Below are 22,627 nucleotides of genomic sequence, written 5' to 3'. Positions count from 1 at the left end.
TGCACTTTTGGTTTTTTTAATATATTTATTTGAGCGGGGGAGGGGCGTGGACTCTATCGCTCACAAGTTTTAATGGTTCATTCTCAGAATTGGGCGGCCTAACCAACCGCATTCAGGTGTCCTGATCCTAGAAATGAAATACCTAGTTTTTGCGGAGATGGAGAAATCAGAGTGATCCTGTGACACTGGGGTACGGAAAAGCTAACTCAGGCGAGAAGCCCTTGTTCCTAGGTCACACATTCCAACCGGCTCGAGATACCTAGATCTAAGTGCCTACAAAAGCTCGTTGCTGAGATAGGAAAGGGCCGCAACCATAGCCCTATAGAGCATGGAGAGTAGAAATCTGGGGTTAAAACAGTGACAGAATGCTAAACTCGGACTGCTTGATGTCAGAGTAACAAACTCTTGGTGGGTGCTACCAGAATGCCTTTTTTTAATGCATCGTAAGAAGGTTACGGAAACTCGGCATCCTAAACTGGAAGAAGCACAGACAGTATTTCCCTAGGAGTCTTTCAGTTAGTGGGCTTTATAAAACAGTTGACCCCGACGTGATTTGAACACGCAACCTTCTGATCTGGAGTCAGACGCGCTACCGTTGCGCCACGAGGTCTCGCTGGAAAGCTGCTTTAATTACTGTCTAATCAAATCTATGTAATTAGCTTCCAGTATTCTTCAGCGGCCCAGCGACCGGTGGTCTTGACAAGTTCCTTTCTTCCTCTCCTCTCCCTCAAGGGCACTAACCATGGCAGGCTGTGAACTCTGTAAGACAGGTGTGGATTCGCGCCAGCGGCTGCGGGAAAAGACTTCACGTGGTGTCTGGAGATTTAACCAGGCAGCACCGTTCCTGCAAGGTAAAAGCCTCTCCCTGAACTTCTGTTCCTTGTCGGATGTGGAACCGACGGGTATCAGATCCTGACCGCCTTCCAGATCACATCTCCGTACCGGAATCGGAAAAAACAAACGCATCTGCCTGAGTCAGGCAGGGAGGGATTCCCGCGCAGGCCGAAGCTAGTCAAAGGGCCTGCCTAGGAAAGCTCCGGAAGCCGAAAAGCCCCTACCTTTCCGCATTTCCCACCCCCGACCCGAAATAAATAGCGGTTCTCCACAGCAATATCAATAAAAGAAAGGAATGTTATTAGACAATTTGGAGTTTTGAGTAAGATATGTCCCCCATAGGCTGGGGTGTTAGAATACTTGGTTCCAAATTGGTGACATTCGTTGGAGAGATGGTGCGTCCTTGCTGGAAGATGTCACTGAAGGTGGGCTTTGAGATTTCGTAGCTTTGCTCCACGTCCATTTGCTCTTTCTGTTCCGTGTTTGCCTTTAAATCTGTGATCTCTCAGCGTCCTGTAGTATGAATCTTAAAGGTTCTTATTAATAAGATCAAACCCGAGGCCAGTTATTGGTGTGAACGCTGGACGATCAGAGAAGCAGAACAAGCCACAGCTTCCTCACCACACCAGTTCCTCAGCTGATCCTGTTTCCTCTGAGTCCTCATCCAGAATGGATCTCAGCTGAACTGTGCTGCTCCAAAGCCTAAAAGCTTAACCAGCCAAATGCTGCTAGTTTCTGGTCTTCACGCCTTACATAATCTTTCTGCTTTCTACCATCATTCCCTGGGATTAAAGGCTGGGTTTCTGGGATTAAAGGCGTGTGTCACCTTGCCTGGAATGTTTCTAATGTGGCCTTGAACTCAGAGATCCAGAGGTATTTCTGTCTCTGCAAGGCTAGGATTAAAGGTGTGTGCTACCACTGCCTATCCTCGGGTTTAATATTGTGGCCGTCCTGTTCTCTGACCCCAGATAAGTTTATTTTGGGGAACACACAATATTTTGGGGGACACAATACCACCACAGCGTCCTATTCTGGCTGGCTGCTGTCATGCTGTCCTCATCATTATGGACTCCAATCTCCTGGAACTGTCAGCCAAAACAAGCTTGTTCTTCTGTAAGTTGCTTTGGTAGTGGGGCTTAATCACAGCAACAGGAAAATGAACAACACAGGTACTGTATGTCAAGCATGTTTCTCTAAATGTTCATGTGTCGTTCTACAGTTACAGTCAGTGAGGTCTGTTGACACATAAAATTGGACAACTGAACACACTCTTTACAGCCTGAACAATCAGTAGAAAGAGATCGCTGTGTTATATGTCCTGGACAAACGGAAACAAAACATCCCATATGTTTGTCTGTGTCAGGGAACGGGGAGGAAGCTTCACAAGCACAAACAGTCCGGCTCCCAGCACCACAGGCACCAGTGACATCTCCACGCCCATTCATCCTCCTAAAAGCAATTGCAGGGCCATCCAGGCATCCTTGCCTTGCTTCCTGACCACAACAGTCCAAGAGCCTGATTCCCTTTCCCTTCCCACCCTCCCTAAATCTAGATGCCCCGCCCTTCCACTTGGGGGCGCTCTCCCTTTCTCTCAAATTGGATACACCTAGCTTTTCTTGACCACTGATGTATTTCTAGAGGTCCTTAGTAAATGCTCTTCAGCAAACAAGAGAGCAAATTGTCCCTGGTAGAAGAGAACATTAAATGCCGAACTAAGAACACTGTAGGAAACTTGTCTGCGGCAAGATTTCATACAAAAAGATCACTTGCAAGAAGAGGGCAGCCTGGGGTAAATTTAAAAGACATCGTCAGAGGAAGAAAAATGAATTGACTGCCAGAATGAGGGGACTCACAAGTGAGTACCATGCAGGTCAATAGCAGCAAAAGGCTTCTGCTACCTCTGAAAGCAGATGTCCTGAGGATACTAAGAGGCACTGAGACCCAAGGGCTGGAGAGCTGTCCTTATTCTCACCTGCGAATCATTCCAGGCCTACCTGGAAGCCAGAGGGCAAAAGGGCCAGAGAAATAAATTCTTTATGCTGTGGAGTCGAGCAAGAGAAGGATGGAGAGGAACCTGGCAACAAGAAAGCAACTTGATTCACGAGATAATCCCTATTATGATCTATAATAGGTATTTTTGAATGGTCTGTAATATACATTAGAGTCTGCTCTTTGGGACAGTTCTTTCTAGTATGCTTCTATAATTAGAAAAATATTAATGAAACAGATTTACTCAGGAATTACAAGCATCAGCCATTGTGAGGATTTGTTTGTTTTGTTTCTTGAGATAAATCTCACACTGTAATCCAGGCTGACCTTGAACTCCAATTTGTAGCAATCCTCCTGCCTGTGCTTCCCAAGTGCTAATATTAGGGGTGTGAACCACCACATCCAATGAAGATTACCTTTGTTTGAGAAAAAAAATAGCATTTGTATGTGAAATTTTTACATTGTTTCTAGAAAGGTCTCAGATGTCCAAAGCTGTTGGATCAGATGGAAGGCCTACACACCATGGAAGGGCTGCACATAGCCTCTTATTTTTGTATCACTCATAGCTATTTTTATATTTCAATTGGTTGACCATGAATTAAAAGAATACTGTTCCATGACAAATTACCTACAATTGTATTGCCCATATATAAGGAGTTATTTGGATGAGTGTGAGTGTGTGTGCATACACATAGAGGTGCTGTGGAATAATTCTTTCCTACACTATGAACATGTATTAGTCTCATTGGTTAATAAAAAGCTGACAGGTGGGGTAGCTGGGCAGGAAGTTAGGCAGAAAAACCAAACTCAGAATACTGGGAAAGAGAAGGGCGGAGTCGGGAGTCACCAGCCAGACGCAGAGGAAGCAAGATGAGAATGTTGTACTGAGAAAAGGTACCAAGCCATGTGGCTAAACATAGATAAGAATTATGGGTTAATTTAAGCGTAAGAGCTAACTAGTAGTAAGCCTGAGCTACCGGCTGAACATTTATAATTTACACTAATCTTACTCTGAGTGATTATTTGTGAGTGGACACAGGAAAACTTCTGTTTACATAGAGGTCTGAGGACAATCTCAGGTGTCATCCCTCAGGCACCGTTCCTTGGGAGGCCTGGTCTCTCACTGCATGGAGATCACTAAGTAAGCTGAGGTGGCTGGCCAGTGAGCTCCAGCGAGCCTCCTTTCTACATCTCCCCAGCACTGGAATTATAAGCATTCATCACAGAGCCTGTCTTTTGATTGGGTCCTGAGGATCAAACTCAGATCTTCATTCTGCATGGCAAGTATTTTACCAACTGAACTATCTCCGCAGCCCACACAGTAAGCTTTGTTGCCACATCCAGGTTCATCTACAGCCACGCCATACAGAAGTAGAAAATACTTACTATCTAACTCCTTACAAAAAGAAGGCTCCAGATCCCAGGCTAGAGAAAAGTGTCTGAAAGACACACCTAGCTGCTATGTCCTGGTATCAGAAGCATCTCCAGAACTCTGATTTCAGGAGCAGCAGGGGGTTCTGTCTTCTGGCTTGAACTGGGGAGGTGTGGCAAATGGACAGTTTGAATAAACGGCCCTTGAAAATCAGCAGGCTCAAGAAGATGGCTCTGAACATTCTGCTTTTCAGAAACCAATTCCCCTTGAAAGTCATTCTCACTGCTAACATCAAGAATAAGAAAGTGGAGGCCCAAAGAATTAGACAAAACTCAGCCTTGTTAAACTTATCTCCATAGCCAATCCTCCCACAGCCACCCTGGCCCAAGTCTCTGTGCATTATATAATAACATTGTGGGATTTTTGGGTTTTGGTCTGCTCCACATATCAGTAACTTCCCCCTTTTAATATGACATTTCTTGCCACTTGAAGCTTGTGTTACACGGGGTGTGGTGGTGCATGTCTTTAATCCCAGCACTTGGGAGGTAGAGGGAGTCAGATCTTGGCAGATTTCTTTGAGTTCAAGGTCATCCTGGTCTACATAGTGAGTACTAAGACATTTGGGGCTATGTAGAGCAACCCTGTCTCAACAAAATTAAGCAAACAGACAAAAATCTTTGTTAGGGCTTCCCTCAACAAGGCATGAGGAACAAGTCAGTAAGCAGCACCCTCCACTGCCTCTGCATCAGCTCCTGTCTCCAAGTTGCTGCCCTGTTTGAGTTCCTGTCCTGATTCCCTGCAATGATGGACTATGGTGTGGAGATGTAAACCAAATAAACTTTTCTGTCCCACTTTATTAAAGGAACATCTGGAGTTTATGAACACGAAGCCTATCCAAGCTGGGGTAGTTGCCTTTAATCGAAACACTTGGGTAGCAGGAGCAGGTAGATCTCTATGAGTTTGAAGCTACGGGGGTACCTCAAAACAGCTTGACCACACAGCCGCCATGACAGGCTTAGAGGCCTATGGTAGGCAACACCAGGAAAAGCCATAAGATGACCCCACCCAGAGAGGCCTGCATCTAAGAGGAAATACCTGACATTTCCAGACATTCCCAATACCCTTAGACAAATGTCAGCCAATCAGGGTCCTGAACCCTGGAAATCCCCTCACCCCAACCCCTGCTATGATGAAAACCCCACCCTGCCTGGGCTCTGGGCTCTGCTCTCACCGTTGCATCAGACAGAGCGTCCAAGCTCTGGGCTTGAAAATACTCTTGCTTTTACATACAGATTCAGTCTCCGTGGTGGTCTTTTGGGGGTCCCCATGATCTGGGCATAACAAAGCCAGCCTGGTCTTCATAGCCAGCCTCAGGCCAGGTAGGGCTACATTAGTGATTCCTTGTCTCAAAACAAAACAAAATACACACACACACACACACACACATAACAACACCCCTCCCTCTTCTTCCCTCCCCCACACCCACAAAACAAAGCTAGTTAAGAGACAGAAATAGAGGAAACAAGAGGGCACAAAGGCAGCTGTGGCACCATGCTAGTGTGAATGGCGGAGTTTTTAAACGATCAGAACGGAACTGGAGGCCTCCCAAACAAACACTTGGACAGTTGAGCAGAATGCTGAGGGCTGTGACTTGGGACAATTATCTCAGAAAACATCCATGCAGCTGTAACCACCCTGGCAGGAAAGGAGATAGTCTATAAAATAATTAGCCCTCAAAGAGTTAAAATTTCCCTAGGAATCCCATGCTAGAGGAAGGGAAAGGCTGAAGATCTAGTGCCATCGGGGTAGAAAACTGCCTCCAGGGAAGACACTTCATGGAGTCCTGAGGACTTATTGGCTTTCGGTTCAGGGGAGACGAGCTGAGACAATGATAGTTGGTGGTGGGTAGGACCACATCTTGACCAGGGCTGGTTGTTATGTATGCCTCTTGCCTTCTTTTTAACCCTCGATTTCATGTTCCTACCATGAGTATGGACTTGCGGGCAGCCACTGGACCTCTTTTTTCTCCTTCTTAAGGTGGCCATGCTGGATAACTGTCCTCTGCTTTTCATCATTATTTGTCTTTGATTGCTTTTCCAGGGACAGGTGGCCAAGCCTTGCCTTTTGGGACTGCCAGAGTCCAGACTTTATCATCAAACATCCAGTAACACAGTGACTGCACTGGTGTGTGCTCAGGCCTACTGTAGACAAGAATGTAAGCAGTTGGTGAAGCACAGCTGTACGGTCAGTGTCATCCCCTGTCCCTCTAGGATGTGGTTTCCACAAGGAAAAATACTTTCACCTGTTGTGGAATCTTAAGGTGTATTACTTTTGTTTATGTTGCATTTGTTGAACTCTGTGAAGCTGTTACTGTGCCTGTGTAAAACCCCTGATGGTCTAATAAAGACATGAACCACCAATAACAAGGCGGGAGAAAGGATAGGTGGAGCTGGCAGGCAGAGAATATACAGAAGGAGAAAACTGGGACGGGAGGGATCTAGGAGCCAGAGAAGGAGGACTGCAGGGGCCAGCCACTCAGCTACACAACCAGCGAGTCACAGAGCAAGATTTACAGAAGTTAGAGAACGGGAAAAGCCCAGAGGCTTTTTGGATAATTTAAGTTAAGGAAAGTTGGCAAGAAATAAGCCGGGCATTCATAAGTAATAATAAGCCTCCATGTGTGATTTATTTGGAAGCTGGGTGGCGGCCCCATAAAAGAGCCCAAACAAGCAACAACATTCACCCACTTTCAGTGTCCTCACGAGGCACCTCTTTCTTACCCGGCTGTTCTCAGAGGAGTGTCAAGTCTCTGTCACCAACCCGTGCCTGCTTCCGGCAACTTCTTCCACTACCCCTCTTCGCAAGCCTAGCAACTCGCACAAGATGATTCTGGATTGGGGAAGAGGCTGGGGTCAGGTTCCCTACCTCCTCTTCACACACACTTGAACACAGGGATGGGGCTTCTGGACAGCAGCCGCAACTCCCGGATCTCTCAGGTGGGAGTAAGAGGGGAAGAGAGGAAAGGATGGGGGAGGAAGGATTAGGAGGAAAAAGAAGAAAGGGGGGAAAGGAGGGGGGAAAGGCAGACTAGGGCAGAAAAAGGAGACCAGGGCAGACAGGATTATTTCTGTGTATTCTACCTAGTAACAGGTGACAGTGAGCACAGGAAGACTATTGGCTGATGACTCACGGCCGCCCAATCCCCGCCTCTAAATCGCTCAATGGAAATTAGGAGACTCGCCCGCCGAGTGGGTCCGAGGTCTGTTGCTGCGAGTGCCCGCACTTCGTGACTAATGGGAAGCGGAAAGTTTATTCCTCTCGTCTACAGCAGTTTGTTGTCGGTGGCGACTGTGCCCACCGGCGGGCTGGAGAGAAGAGGGAAGCAAGGATAATCGGTAGCTGAGCGTCAGAGAAGAAAAGAAAACGCGGAGGTTAATTCTAGAAGGTAGGGAAGTGGGTGGGGAGCGCTCCTGGCAGGTGCCTAGGAGCTTAGGGCTGGGGTGGCGGGGTACAGGCTGCTGGGAGGGAAGAGGCAATCCTGAGTCGGGAAAGAACCCCTGGCGGGAAGGGCGGTCTCACCTACCTAGCTTTACCTGGGGGTTCACTAGGTGGAGGAAGGAGCCAAGGAAGAGGAGGGGGAGGGAGGGAAAGAAGCTGGAGGGGGAGAGAGGGAAGGAGGGAGGAGGAGGAGGAACTTGATGGAGCAGTAGGAGAAAGAGCCGGAGGAGCAGGAAGGGAGGAAAGGGAAGTGGGGAGGGGAGGAGGAGGTGAGAAGGCTGAAGCAGAGAGGAATAGGAGGAGGGAGGGGAGGAATATCAAATGACTGCTGAAGAAACTGGACTCTGGAAAGACAACTGAGCCTAAGACAACAGAAAACTGCCTGCCTGGTGTTTATGTTGTTTGTTTAATAGAACGTTTAGTGAACCCCATCAAGGTACAACCCGATCCCTAGGGTCCATCTACGGCAGAAGTTGGAATGCTTATGAGACCACCACAGGGACAAAGACGGTAAGCTACATGAGAGCCGTGGGTGATTTCTCCTCTGTACTTCTAGGTTTCCTGTCCACCCTTGACCTAGGTGACTGTCCTGAAGACCTATGGAACCTGCTACTTCCCTGCATTCTTGCCTGCTAGCCTCCCTTCTCTTCTTCCTGGTCCTCAGCCTGTTTGTACTGGTCTCAGGTAAGGCTGTAGGCGTCTGGCTCCTGTCTATCAGCTTTTCGGAAAGTTGACGGACAGCCAGGAGGGGACTGCTGCTGTGCTGGCTCATCCTTCTAATCGAAATGTCCACACAGGATGTGTCCCAATTTTGTCCTACAGAAATGCAGCCAGAACCTAAAAGGAGACCTGTAAATACTGTAAAATTTCAAGTGGAAACATTCAAAAGAGTTAATAACAGATGAAGTAGATTTTAATGATATATATTGTTTAACTCCACATCATCAAATACTAATACTTAAATGCTTACCTTGCCAGGTGTGGTGGCGTACACCTATAAACTTGGGCAACTGAGACAAGGCCAGCCAGGGGTACATAACAAGACGCTGTCTCATAAAAACAAAACAAGGGGCTGGGGATGTGGCTCAGTTGGTAGAGTGCTTGGCTAACATGCACAGCTGGGGTTTGAACCCTGGGTCTGTGCCACACTCAGGCACTGGGCTGAAGAACAAGTCATTCTGAGCACTGGGTCTACTGTCCGTGTGCTCAGGGTGACCTCAGTGTTCTGTTCATTGGGTGCTGGTTTGCTGGTTTTATTTTGCTTTTGTTCATGGTGGACTTGTCACTTGCTACATAGCTGAAGCTGACTTTAAAGAGCTGATCCTCTAGCCTCTATCTCCTGAGTGTTGGGATCATGGGTGTGTATTATGCACAACTCAGTATTTTGCTCCTGAAGTATTTGCAGCATCTTTGGGTTGTTCCAAGAGACACTGCTCACCAGCCACAGCTACCAGCCCATCTAGGAGGCCCCTGTGGCCTTGGAAAGAACTTGTCTAAACCAGGTCATCTGGCCTTTTCAGATCTCCAGGCCACACTAGGTGAAGAATTTCCAGGACCGCACATTAAGTGATGTGGAGGTATCTGTTCCAGTTTCATTTCTGTTACTGCGACAAATACTCCAACAAAAAACAACATAGGAAGGAAAAGGGTTTGGCTGGGGACACATGCAGGCCACAGTCCATGGCTGAGGGCAGTCAAGAAAGAAGGTGCTTGCTGTTGCACACAGCACCACCTCCAACCAAGGAACTCACTTCACTGCCAAAGAAGTATTAGATGGGCCATGGAAGACACTGCTGGCTGGCTGACATCAGGAATACCTGCCTAGAGAATGGTGTGGGTGGGCCCCCTCCTACAGCAACTAGCAATCGAGACAATCGCCCATAAAGATGCCTACAGACCAATCCGACCTAAGCGATTTCTCAATTGAGAGTCTCTTCCGAGAGGATTCTAGGTTGTGTCAAGTTGAGAGTTAAAGCTAACCAGGGCAGTGTCCAAAGCACAGCTTGAGGGCTGTGGGTGCACACATGTGTTTATTTTGTATGACACTGGGACACAAACCTGTCACTGCAAAGTTGACACTTGAGACCACAGAATCAAAACAACAACAAACACAAACCTGGTGTTTTAAGAAAGTTTGCCATCTTGTGTTGAGCTGAATTTCTAGCTGTCCAAGGCCACGGCTAGAACCCTCCTGAAACCCTAGAATACCACTTGTCTACAATGGAGGTTCAGGGCTGGCGTTCCTGTCTGCCTGTCTTCTTTTGTTGATTAGCCCAGTTTACTGTCATGGGACCGGCTGAGCCCATCCTGGCCATGGTAGGAGAGAATACCACACTGCACTGCCACCTGTCACCAGAGAGAAATGCTGAGGACATGGAGGTGCGGTGGTTTCGGTGGCGTTTCTTCCCTGCGGTGCTGGTGTACAGAGGCCGTCAAGAGAGAGCAGAGGAGCAGATGGAGGCATACCGAGGAAGAACCACCTTCGTGGGCGCAGACATCAGCAAGGGAAGTGTGGCACTCGTGATCCACAATGTCACGGCCTATGACAATGGTGTCTACAGCTGCTACTTCCAGGAAGGCAGGTCCTATGATCAGGCCATCGTGAGGCTCATGGTGGCAAGTGAGTCACTCTGCTTTCCTCTGTTGACTTTTCCCGCTATGACTTTTGGGGAAAATTGCCCTCCTGGATTCAGACTCATCCCAGACTAGCACATTTCTTGCCTGTAATCCCCTTTACACAGGGAGAGTTGCTTCCTGAGTCCACCTGAGTGAGCTCTGCTAAGCTGTGGCCATTTTTCTAGTGACAGAAGGCACTGTTAGAAAATGTACAAGGGTTCACACCTGAGATAAACAAGCATGAGCCCCCAATCACAATAGATATTTCACTGGTTAATATTAATAGTACAGCCCAGGCCTGGCTTAAACTCACTTTGTTGCTGACAATGACCTTGAACTTCTGATCTTCCTACCTCTCTACAAAGTGCTGGGATTGTAACCTGTATATCATCATCATCTTTATCCCCAGCTAATCTTGCCTTTTCCCCCATTTCTCCCAATTATCATTGTAGAGAAGGCAGTTGACATGTAAACAGATGATAGCAAATGTTAAACACAGCAGCAAAGTTATGTCCTAAGACTGGTGGCCCCATAAAGGCAGGAGTCAGAGTACTATGTGGAGCAATTTTGCAAAGCTTCAGGATGGAAATGGCAATGAAATTGGACATGCCGGGCAGAAGCCATGATTTTTTTTTAGTGTCACACAATATTACCTCATACCCTGATCTTGTTCACAGCAGAACTGCAGGGTTAGCTAGTGGTGCTGGCGGGGTTCAGGAACCCCTGTTCTTTCCCTGTAAGTGTGCTGCACTGCCTTGCCCTGCTCTGATTTAGGCCATTATAGAATATTTAATTTGATGGTGTGTGTGTGTGTGTGTGTGTGTGTGTGTGTTTTATGCATGGGGGGGCTGTGCACATGCATGTGTGCTTGTGGCAAATGCACGTGTATATGTGTGGTGTGTATGTGTGTGTGTGTGTGTGTGTGTGTGTGTGTGTGTTCTTACCTGTGTTATGCTTGTAGTAGCCAAAGGTGTCTTTCTCAGTCACTTTCCAACTTATTTTCTGAGACAGTCTCTCACTGAACTCTGAGTTCTGTTCTGCTGCACTGGCTGGCTAAGTAGCCCCCAGCGTCTCCCTCCTCCCCCCGGCCTCAGTCCTGGGGGTAGACATGTGGCTACCCAAGCTTTTGTGTGGGTGCTGAGGATCCAGATTCAGGTCTTCACACCAGTGTGACAAAGTGCTTTACCCAGTAAGCCGTCTCCTCAGCACCCCTTGATTTTTTTTTTTTATTGCTATTTTGTTTGTTGGATTGATTGGCTGGGTGATTTCATCCTGAAGTCTGCAGTCTCTGAACCCTGTAAAATGTTTTATAGAATTGTTTTCTCCAGATTGCCAAATTTCATAAGTGTGTGTTGTTGTTGGGTTTGTTTGCTGTTTAGAGACAAGGACTCTCAGATATAACCCTGGCTGGCCAAGTTATTTTGAATCTTATTCCATATCAAGTTTTCTGAGTGAGGCTGGAAGTCTATAGCTACTTTGTCTCCTTGGCAAAATCAAATTGAAGAGCCACACGTGACGGCACACACCTGTGTTCCCATTCCAGCACTTGGGACTTGGAGACAAGAGGATCGGGCATTACATGTCATCTTCTGCTACATGTCTAATTCAAGGCTAGCTTGAGCTACATGAAACTTTTGCCTCAAAAACAAACAAAACAAATCAAGTTGTATACCCCAGTATGGTAGCGTATGCCTGTAATCCCAGCACACAAAGGCTGAGGCAGGAGGCTTTCTGTGAGTTTGAGGCTGGCCTGAACTACATAGTGAAGTCCTATCTCAAAAAAACAACGAAAACAACAAAATCAAACAGGGCACAAAGCACTGGACTTTAGTGGGTGCTTGAATTTCCTTTCTTTGGTGTATATATTGGGTAAGCTTAACAAAGGAACTAGTCAATAAAAGTTTGTGGGACATGCCTAAAGGGACAGCAGTGTCCCACAGCCACATGTCTAAAGCTTTCTCATGCCTAATGTTCTCTTCAGCTGAAGGCTTCCAGGATATTCTTCTGATGACATAACCACACAGCTGTGGGCCATTGCCTTCCCTCAGCTTGGCCAGGAGAGAGATGTGAAATCCTGAGTGTCTTCAAGTAAGAAAGTTTTATAAGGTTGTGGCATCTTGACAAATTCTCGCATTATTCTAAAATGTCCACAAGGCCAAAGCAACTTCCCCTGGAGCAAGAAGTGAAGTTTTAAGTGAGCCTCTTGAGTTGGACAGAACAGACCTACGTAGAAGTCAGACAATTGGAGTCTCTGGCAGAATCAGGGAAACAAGCCTTTACAGAGACAATATAGACATGTAGGCTGTGATGAGCCTTGGGGCTGGAGCACAGTTGTGAATATGATGGCATCCTGTGCTCTTCGAGAGCTTCTGGCACATTGGGCACCTTGGTCCCTTCTCCAACATCAATGCCTTTCTTCCCACCCATCTCTTTTCTTCTTCCTGCCTCATCTTCCCTCCATTTTTGGGTGCAGGAACTTGCACATTTGTTACTCTTAGGTTCAGCCAGTGTATACTTCCTTTCCTTGGCTTCCATCATTTAAGAGCAGATCACTTAAGATACACCCACTGAAATACTGTTGCTTGTTTCATGATGCTGAGGATCAAACCCAAGCCCTTCTATGCCAGACAAGCACTCTACTACTGAGCTATACCCCTTAGCCCAGCTACTCTTTCTGTTTGTTTTTTGAGACAAGGTCTCACTATGCAGCCTTGGCTGTCCTGGAACTCACTATGTAGACCAAGCTAACCTCAAATTCATAGAGATCTTCCTGTTTCTGCCTCCCTAGTGCTGGGACTAAACCAGCCACTCTGTTAGCTGAGCTCTGGTGGTGTTCCCTCCTAGGCCTGGGCTCTGAGCCCCTCATTAAAATGAAGACCCTTGAGGATGGGAGCATCTTGCTGGAGTGCACATCTGAAGGGTGGTACCCAGAGCCCCAAGCTGTGTGGAGAGACCCCTATTATGAAGTTGTGCCTGCCCTGGAGGAAGAGTATACAGCTGACAGAGGAGGCCTCTTCACAATCACCATGACTGTGATCATCAGGGACTGGTCTGTGAGGAACATGACCTGCTCTGTTAACAACACTCTGCTCAGCCAGGAGGTGGAGAGCGTGATTTTCATTCCAGGTTGGTCTTCTGTTCTCTAGAGATATATCCGGAAAAGGTAGGACATATAGCTAGCTCTGCAAATAGGTTGATGTCTAGAGTAGTGCTGGGAAGCTAGAGGATGGTCTGAGGAAGGATCTTTGTCTCTGCAGAGCTGGAGGTTGGAGCTGAACTCAGGCCACATCCTTTCTCACAAGAAGAAAATCAATTAGTCCCAAACATGAGCAGTGATCATACAGTGATAGAAAAGTGAGGAACAGTGGTCATGCTGGTTCATACCTGCAGCCCCCACACTTGGGAGGACAGGACAGGAGAACAGACTGGGCCTCACTACTTAAACTTGACTGCACTTAAACTTGTGGTGATCCTCCTCCCTCGGGCTCCCTAGTGCTGGAGTTACAGTACGGACCACCACACCCAGCACATTGGAGCGTTTTAAATGTGTAATAAACTGGATCTCTGTCCCTCAGTTGAGAAGAAACTGTATGCAGCAAGGGCAGAGCAAGGAAGAAGGCATTGCCAGAGCCTGGGCCAGAATGCTGGAGGCCTGTGCAAGGTGATCGCTGTAGAGAGTTAGCATTCTGCTTACCCAGCTTCATCTGTGGTGTGCATCCATGGGATTCTTCCATGGCAGCCCTGGGAGCCCTGCAATTTTATCCCCTGAGAAGTCAGAGGTCAGGCAGAAAAAAGCCATTATCTTTCTCCCACCCTCGTTCCTGAGGGAGGAACCCCAGGTCTGGGACCTGAGGGAGCTCTCCAGATAAACTTCCTCCAAGGAGCGCTCTTAGCCCTGGTGTCCTCTCACATTACCCAGCACTTTTCTGGCTCACTTTCCAGAATCCTTTGTGCCCAGCCTTCCTCTCTGGATGGTGGCCATGGCTGTCACTCTGCCTGTACTAACGCTGATCCTCTTCACATCTGGAAGTGTCTGCCTTGTCAAGAAACACCACAGGAAAAAATCGATTCTGTCAGCTGAAAAGGAAGTTGAATACGAAGAAAAAGAAACTGCACGTAAGGAACTAGGGAAAAGAGGAAGAACTTAGAAGGTAAAAGAGTAGAATAGAGGCTGGGCATTGGTGCCGCACGCCTTTAATCACAGCACTCGGGAGGCAGAGGCAGGCGGATCTCTGTGAGTTCGAGGCCAGCCTGGTCTACCGAGCGAGATCCAGGAAAGGCGCAAAGCTACACAGAGAAACCCTGTCTCAAACAACAACAACAACAACAACAACAACAACAAAAAAGAGTAGAATAGTAGAGTTCACCATTCTTCAGCTCAAGGCCAGCCTTGGCTACAAAATGAGTTCAAAACCAGCCTAGGCTGCATAGGACCGTGTCTCAAATGAAAAAAGGAGGAGGAAAAGAAGAGAAAGGACATCTCCCTTCGGACAGGTTTGCACTAGACAGGCACACGCAGAGGCAGCAGAAGGGCTCAGAACTCTCGTATCCTAATGATTAAGCCTTTGGATCTTTCATTCCAGTCTGCAAACATTGCGTCATTCACTTGGTTCCAAGCAGGACTGAATGACTGAACAAAAGCAAACCAAAAAACATCCACTCACTTGGTGCATATCACTTTTAGTTTCTGACAGGTCTCAGGTGTGGGTGTCTTATGAGTTACTTCTTTCATTGTTGTGGTCAAGTTATCTGACGGACAGACAGGATGGTTCAGCGAGTACAGGAACTTACTGCCAAGCACGACATCCTAGAGTTAAATACCCAGAACCCACATTGTAGAAGATGGGAACCAGCACCTACAAGCTGTCCTCCAACCTCCACACCAGCAACATGGCACACATACACACACATACATACACACTCAGTCAATGAAAAATTTTAAAGTAAACTTATGTGATTGAATATTTTGCCTATATGTGTTATGTGTACCAAATCAGCTCTTAAACTTTTTTGTAGTTGCTGGGAATTGAACTCAGGACTCTGGAAGAGCTGCCAGTGCTCTTAACCTCTGAGCCACCTCTCCCGAACTCAGGACCTCTGGAAGAGCTGCCAGTGCTCTTAACCTCTGAGCCACCTCTCCAGCCCCTCTTAAAGTTTTTTTTTTTTTTTTTTTTAGTTACATTTATTTGGAGGAGGGTGGCGCGCCATTGCCTGTGTGTAAAAATCAGAGGACAGTTTGTGAGAGTTAGTTCTTCCCTTCATGGGTCTTGGGGATTAGCCTCAGGCTTGGCAGTCAGTGCCCTTACCCTCTGAGCCACTATGCTTTAACCTAACCTAGAAAATATCTTACAGACAAACCTAGGTTTCTTTCTATGTTGATTTCTAAGTCCTGTCAAGGTCACAACGGAGGTTAACCCTGTCAGTTGGGAAAGAAGGGTTTGGTACTGTAGCTAGAGCCACGCCTGCAGCATTGAAGACAAACCCAAATTCTCTCAGCTGCCTACTGAGGACATTACTTTGTTTCTTTCTCAGGGCAACTTCAAGAAGAACTGCGTAAGTTTAAGCTTCCTTGAACTACTCTGCAGTGCATTCTGCTGGCTTAGCCAGGACCTCCTGACATTCACTTCTCTGTCACTTGCAGGATGGAGAAGAACCCTCTTACATGCCGGTGAGTGCCTCTGGCATCCTCTTATATCCCGAGGCTTCTCCCCATTAAGGCGGGACATGCACAAAGGACCCAGGGGCCCTCAGGTGGGGAAGTGGGGGGTTAAGGGTGCTTCATTGGCCATAGTCCACTAATGCTGGCCCCAGCTTGGTCAGGAATCACTACAGCTTTCAATCAGTTCGTTTCTCACAGTTCTCTCCCTTCTCCGAAGAAGGTAATCCATGAGTAGCAGAGCTCTCCTGTAAGGAATAGCTCTCCCAAGGGTAGCTCTTGCTCTTGGATCCTGAATTAATTCAAAAGAAGACAATTTTGTCTTGGGCATTTATTATCTGGGAGATGGTTAGAGTGCACAGTTGGATTCCCCTGTGGCAGAAAGGCAATATGCTTCCTGGTGCTGATCAGGGATGTAATTACTAGGTGTCCAGAAATGCTTCCTGCCCCCAGGACACTGACACTCAGTGAGCCAGGTGAGTGATCGAGCCCAGAGCCTCGCTGCCTTTTCTTCATGAGCACTACTTATTTTTTCATGTGTCATCATTAGGCACCAAAGAATACAGGCTTCCCCAGATGCCTTGGTACAAGGACTTGTACTCCCTATGGGTAAATTCAAAATTGTCACAACCTACTTGAGACACAGTCACAAGTTGTTACAATCAGACATACCAACTTGGAAGAAGGAGGATATCATTCTAACATGATAAGCAAAGTAGACTGACTGGGCAAGCCATAGTGTAGATGGTTGGCAAACACTTCCTGTGCCCACAGTAGACACTACTATGAGCTTCAACCCTAGCTGAAAATTTTCTCCTCTTACGTTTGCTGCACAAACCTCTCAGACTGGCTTTGGGGGACATTTGTTCTCCTTCTGTATCCTTTAGTGGGTACCCTTATCAGTCATTTTAATCACTTGTCATCTGGTTGAAGGACTTCGGAGACTAGTGAAGTGATCCTGTGCTAGCCAGGACTCTGTAGTGAGACTCAATTCAATTCCTTAACTGACTTGTCATTGGGGAGAGTGAGAGATTAAACCTCTCTTGCTGGTCAAAGCCAAGTTGGATGGTTTCTACTTAGAGAACCCCAGAGATCTTATATTATGGCAGACACTGGGGCAGACTTGAGAATGCTCATTTGCTAAACTTTCTGGGTCTCTTAGAAGCCCCATCTTCTCTCTAGAAGATAATGCTTTTGTCCCTAGGAGACAAATGAGTATCATTATGAGCTTCCTTGAATAGAAATAAATAAATAAATAAATAAATAAATAAATAAATAAATAAATAAAGCCTTCTTTGAAAAGGCCACCACACAGGGGAATCCCACATCTGCTCCCAGGACCTCAAGGGGACCAGAGGTTGTGCATAGCCAGGAGTCTGATATCTCAGCACTAAGCCTGAGACTTTTTCTACAGCTGATGTGGTTCTGGACCCAGATACAGCTCACCCTGAGCTCTTCCTGTCAGATGACCAGAGAAGCGTAAGACGAGGCGCTTCGAGGCAGAGCGTGCCTGACAACCCTGAGAGATTTGACTGCCGGCCGTGTGTCCTGGGCCGGGAGAGCTTCTCCTCAGGGAAGCATTACTGGGAGGTGGAGGTGGAAAACGTAATGGTGTGGGCCATTGGCGTTTGTCGAGACAGTGTTGAAAGGAAAGGGGAGGCCCTGTTGGTTCCTCAGAATGGCTTCTGGACCCTGGAGATGTTTGGAAGCCAGTATAGAGCCCTGTCCTCCCCAGAGAAGATCATACCTCTGAAAGAGCGTCTTCACCGAGTAGCCATCTTCCTGGACTGTGAAGCTGGAGATGTTTCTTTCTACAACATGAGAGACAGGTCACACATCTACACATGTCCCCCTGTGGCCTTTGCTGGGCCCCTGAGACCCTTCTTTAGGCTCGGTTCTGATGACAGTCCCCTCTTCATCTGCCCAGCATTCACAGGGGCACAGGGAATCACAATACCTGAGGGTGGGCTGTTCCTATATAGGACAAGACCAGTTTCTCAGAGCTACATAAAGAAGCCATAGCTCTCACTACCTCTGCACAGCACCATCTGGTGGAGAGCAGGCCCTGTGTCCTTCAGGTCACCTCAAGCATCTTCCAGGTGTCTCCACACATGCTTCAGGCTCATGCTCCAGTTCACTCCTTCAGTAGTTCCTTTGCTTCTGTGGGCCTAGACCCAGTCTCACTGACCACTGCTATCACACAGCTCCCTGCTGAGAAGAAAGTGTGGGAAGGGGAGATGTAGCTAGTGTTTTCCTGGTCCTGCCTGGCCCGTGCTCAGGACAAATCTCTCTCACCTGCCAGTCCCGCAGCTGCTCAGACCCAACCAAGTAAACACACAGAGACTTATATTACTTATAAACTGTGTGGTCGAGGCAGGCTTCTTGCTATCTGTTCTTATATCTTAAATTAACCCATTTCTATAAATCTGTACCTTGCCTCATGGCTCATGGTTTACCGGTATCTTACATCATGCTTCTCCTTGTGGCAGCTGGCAGCATCTGCCCCGCCCCCCTCACCTTTTTTTTTTTTTTTTTTTTTTAATTTGCAGCTTCAACATGATGCTCTGGCCACAGTGGACAAGGCAAGGGCAACAGGGAGCATCAGAATGTAAGAAAACTGCAGAGGAAGGGGACAGATAAATACAAACTGAAGCCATAGATGGAGGAAATGGATCAGAGAGCTTGAGGTGGGCCCCATAGGACAGCTGTGGGGAGGTAAGGAGCTAATGGTCCATTGATATCCAAAGCCGAAGACTTTTATACATATAATCAAGATGTCTAGAGTGTGTGTCAGCAGGCTTGCACATGGGAGGAAAGAATGAACAGGAATGATCTGGATGCAAGTTGGCTCAGATGTCCTTACAGTAAACACTTAGTTCTGAGTCTCGTGTCCTGTGGCCATGCTTAATAAGAGTGGCTTGGGACTTGAGGCAGCCAGGTCCATATGGTTCAGGTTTATTGGAGACAGTACCAGTTCAAGTTTCTCAGGCTCGGCCTCCCTCTTCTCCTCCTTATTCAAGATAGGGTCTCACTATGTATACCAGGCTGGCTTGGAACTCCCAGAAAACAGCCTGTCGCCACCTCTGGAGGTCTGAGATCGAAGACATGCACAACCATGCTCAGTTTATGATCTTATGATGTATACAAATGATTAAGCTTCTGTTCTCTTAGGTTCATACCTGTTGAGTTTTTTTGGCTTTGTTTTTCTCTTGAGACATGGTCTTACTGTGTAGCACTGCTGTTGAACTCCTGACTCTCTCATCCCATCTTTTTATGTTCTTGTTATCTTGTTTCAAGACAGGATCTCGTTATATAGTCCTGGCTGTCCTGGAACTCACTATGTACTAAAGGCTGGCCTTGAACTCAAAGAGATCTGACTCTGCCTCCTGAGTGCTGGAATTTAAGGAGTGCTCCACTACCCTGGGCTTCACCCCATATCTCCAGTGTGGTGATTATAGGCTTATGCTCTCATGCCTAACTAATGTCTTTTGCTACTTTTGGCATTTGAAGTTGAAAATAGAAGAACAACTATATGTGTTAATTTATATTAAATTAATAAAAATTACCATAGTTTCATAGGAATAGTGTGCCTCATTTTAAAAGCTGTTTCTGTGGTGGCTATTTTTTTCTTTTTCGTTTTTTTGTTTTTTGTTTTTGTTTTTGTTTTTGGACACAAGGTTTCTCTGAGTATCCCTGGCTGTCCTAGAACTCGTTCTGGCCTCAAACTCAGAGATCCGCCTGCCTCTTTCTCCTGAGCACTGGGATTAAAGGAGTGTACCACCACTGCCCACCGTCTGTGATGGCTGTTATAGTTTGTCAGTTTGACAACATCGGGAATGGACTACAATCCAGAAATGATGGGCACACTGGTGAGAGACTTTTTGCTTGGTTTGAAATGGGTAAATCCACTTCTAGTCCAGACCTCTGTAGCAGGAAGACACACATCTTTGATTTGGATCTTGAGGTGAAAAAGACATACACCGTTAATCTGGATCTTGAGGCAGGAAGACACTTATAATCGGGGCCATACTTTCTGCTGGGGTCTATATGAGGATAGAAGGAAGCTTTGCTCTTTGCTGCTTGCCCTCCTCTTGCTAGCACACTCATTTCTTCACTAGCACTAGAGTCTACTTCTTTGGGATTCCATCATGAACTGAAGACCAGCCAAGACATCCAGCCTTGTGGACTGAGCAACAACTGGATTCTTGGGCTTTCCATTCACAGCCAGCCATTGTAGGATTGCCTAGACGCAGCCTGTAGTCAGTGGTCCTCATCCTTCCTAATGCTCTGAGACACTTTAATAAAGTACCTCATGTTGTGGCCACTGAAGGGGTGTAGAGCGGCGCTAGTGGCCGGCGCTAGAGCTAGATACTGCGGTGGCGGAAGAATCACGAGCCATGATTACCATTTTAGAGCTTTATTAGGAGAGACAGAGACAGAGAGGCAGAGAGAGACCTCGTGGAGGGAAAGTACAAAGAGAACGTGAGAGTGCACCAGCCTTTTAAAAAGGCTGGGACACAGTCACCTGCTGATGACGTAATAAGGCGCCAGATGAGACTCTGAAGGGAAGTCGAGTCAGGCACTGTAGCAGAGGCCATGGAGAAGTGCTGCTGGCTGCCTAGCTCTTCATGGCTTGATCAGCTTGGTTTGTACTATATCCCTGGACAACCAGCTCACAATGGGCTGGGCTCCTCCATGACAGTCATTAACCAAGAAAATGCCCCACCGTGGTTGTAAGAAACCGCAACTTAAAGTACTGTGGTGCTATTGTGTTCCCGGGAATATTGTGCAGGCTAATAAACTTATCTGGGGTCAGAGAACAGGATGGATGGCCATGATATGAAACATGAGGATAGGCATGGTAGCACACACACCTTTAATCCTAGCATTCCAGAGGCAGAAATCCCTGTGGATCTCTGAGTTCAAGGCCACACTGGAAACAGCCAGGCTAGGTGACACACGCCTTTAATCCCAAGAAGTGAGCCTGAGCCTTTAATCCCAGGGAGTGATGGCAGAAAGCAGAAAGATGTATAAAGCGTGAAGACCAGAAACTAGAAACAAATGGACTGAGTCTCAGTCAACAGCAGTGGAGCTCCAGCCAATCCAAGGCGGTCTTTCGGGACTGGTTCCTAGGTCCCAGCTGACCGGGCCCTGATGCAGAGCTCCAGCTGAGCTAACTCCAGAGAGGAGAGGCTGGCCTCGAACTCACAGACATCCGCCTGGCTCTGTGTAACATTCTTAACCACCGAGACTGTTGAAGGCCTCGAACTCACAGACATCCGCCTGGCTCTGTGTAACATTCTTAACCACCGAGACTGTTGAAGGCCTGAAATCATGCCCGAGCAGTGTGTTATAAATGAGTGTCAGGAGGCGAGTGAAGAAAGGACAGCTGGGCTGCGCGTGTGTGTTTGTGTGTGTGTCGGGGTGGGAGGGGGCAAGGGCGGCTGGCTGCCTATCTGGGTCGGGGGCGGTCAGCCAGGAGCAGAAGACTCTCCTGGGAGGCGGCGGGGAACGCACTGTGCGAACCAGTGGAGCCCCGAGGTCCGGGAAGACAGCCCAGTGCAGACACCTGTCAGCTCTAAGTTTTTAAGATCTGGTCATCACTGAAAGGAGCAGAAAGAACTCTGAGTCTACTAGAAGGTATCTGAAAAGGTTTGAAAGAGCTGTCTTAAGCAAGTCAACATCTGTTGTAAAATAGTCTTATTTTTTTTTTTTATTACATCATGATTTATTTTGTTTGCCTGCCTGCCTGCCGGTGTGTGTGTGTGTGTGTGTGTGTGTGTGTGTGTGTGTGTGTGTGTATGTGTGTGTGTTGGTGGAGGTGGATCTGTAGTGCAGGGGTTCTCCAAGAATGGACGTCTGTACGTAAAGGCCCACAGGTAGTAAACTTGACACCTTTTCTGCTGTACCGGGAGGCTATGTGAGTGTTTCATCAAATCAATAAACTAACATGGAACCTTGAGAAAAGGTCCAGGAAAGTGAGTGCAGTTGGATTGAACCCATTCATGTTAAACCCAACGAGCCATTAATGTGTGGCTGTTGCAGTAAGAAGCTAAATCAAAACATTTACCTTTAGTGACATTTGACTGAGTCCCGATGTGACTACCTCACTCTCCCTGCACAATACATGTAGCATTTTCTGAATGTTAAATGATAACAGCATCCTACCCACTGGAATGTGTGCTTTTGTATTACTTACCAATGATATTGACTTCAATTTCTATTATATTAAATGTTTATAGATACAACCCACATAAATAACAATTCTTTGGGGGGCTTCGGTTCCTTTCAAGAGTACAAAGTTTATGAGATAAAAGCTTATGCTCAAGCCAGGTATGTTGCTGGGGCATGCCTTTAATCCCAGCACTATCGAGGCAGAGGCAGGTAGATCTCTAAGTTCAATGCCCTGGTCTAAAGAGCAGGTTCTAGGACATCCAGGGCTAGGTGAAGAAACCCTAAGAAACAATCAAAATAGTTTTTAAAAATGAATAAAAAGAAAGAAAATTTATTCTTGAATACAACCACCATGTATAACCAGGTCTATGCTGGAAGAGAAAGGCGAGGCATGCTTGTTTACTGCCATGCTGGGGACCCTACCCCTGAGGATACATTCTTATCCACAAAGTGAAGATTATATTTTATTTTTAAAAACCTTTACTAGA

The 22,627-nt window shown here is 47.0% G+C and overlaps 1 protein-coding gene and 1 non-coding gene across 4 annotated transcripts; one reads left to right on the top strand and one right to left on the bottom strand.

Annotated features, from left to right (window-relative positions):
* Positions 1-538: 538 nt before the first annotated feature.
* On the bottom strand, positions 539-610 carry Trnaw-cca. The gene has a single exon. It is a non-coding gene; the product is annotated as a tRNA-Trp (tRNA).
* Positions 611-7,419: 6,809 nt separating this feature from the next.
* On the top strand, positions 7,420-18,203 carry LOC118583684 (butyrophilin subfamily 2 member A2). Of its 3 annotated transcripts, XM_036187277.1 has the most exons (8): positions 7,420-7,640; positions 8,250-8,377; positions 9,966-10,313; positions 13,154-13,435; positions 14,252-14,425; positions 15,842-15,862; positions 15,951-15,977; positions 17,380-18,203. In XM_036187277.1, exons 2-8 carry the CDS (start codon positions 8,293-8,295, stop codon positions 17,985-17,987), a joined length of 1,545 nt encoding a protein of 514 aa, XP_036043170.1. In that variant the 5' UTR covers positions 7,420-7,640; positions 8,250-8,292; the 3' UTR covers positions 17,988-18,203. The 3 variants fall into 3 exon arrangements, with proteins under 3 accessions (XP_036043170.1, XP_036043171.1, XP_036043172.1); XM_036187278.1 differs by lacking the exon at positions 15,951-15,977; XM_036187279.1 differs by lacking the exons at positions 7,420-7,640; positions 9,966-10,313 and having other exon boundaries at positions 8,293-8,377; positions 17,380-18,082.
* Positions 18,204-22,627: the final 4,424 nt, after the last annotated feature.

The sequence above is a fragment of the Onychomys torridus genome, chromosome 5, assembly GCF_903995425.1.
Source record: "Onychomys torridus chromosome 5, mOncTor1.1, whole genome shotgun sequence".
In the NCBI taxonomy this organism is placed as follows: Eukaryota; Metazoa; Chordata; class Mammalia; order Rodentia; family Cricetidae; genus Onychomys; species Onychomys torridus.
Note: the sequence above shows the minus strand (reverse complement) of the source record. Positions and strands in the feature narration are given on the sequence as shown.

What these genes read in the sequence shown, in the direction of transcription:
- LOC118583684 (XM_036187277.1), top strand. Translation starts at nt 8,293, where the DNA reads ATGGAACCTGCTACTTCCCTGCATTCTTGCCTGCTAGCCTCCCTTCTC. An exon ending in CCTGTTTGTACTGGTCTCAG is followed by an intron (nt 8,378 to 9,965) that starts GTAAGGCTGTAG and finishes TTTGTTGATTAG; the next exon opens with CCCAGTTTACTGTCATGGGA. An exon ending in GAGCGTGATTTTCATTCCAG is followed by an intron (nt 13,436 to 14,251) that starts GTTGGTCTTCTG and finishes CTCACTTTCCAG; the next exon opens with AATCCTTTGTGCCCAGCCTT.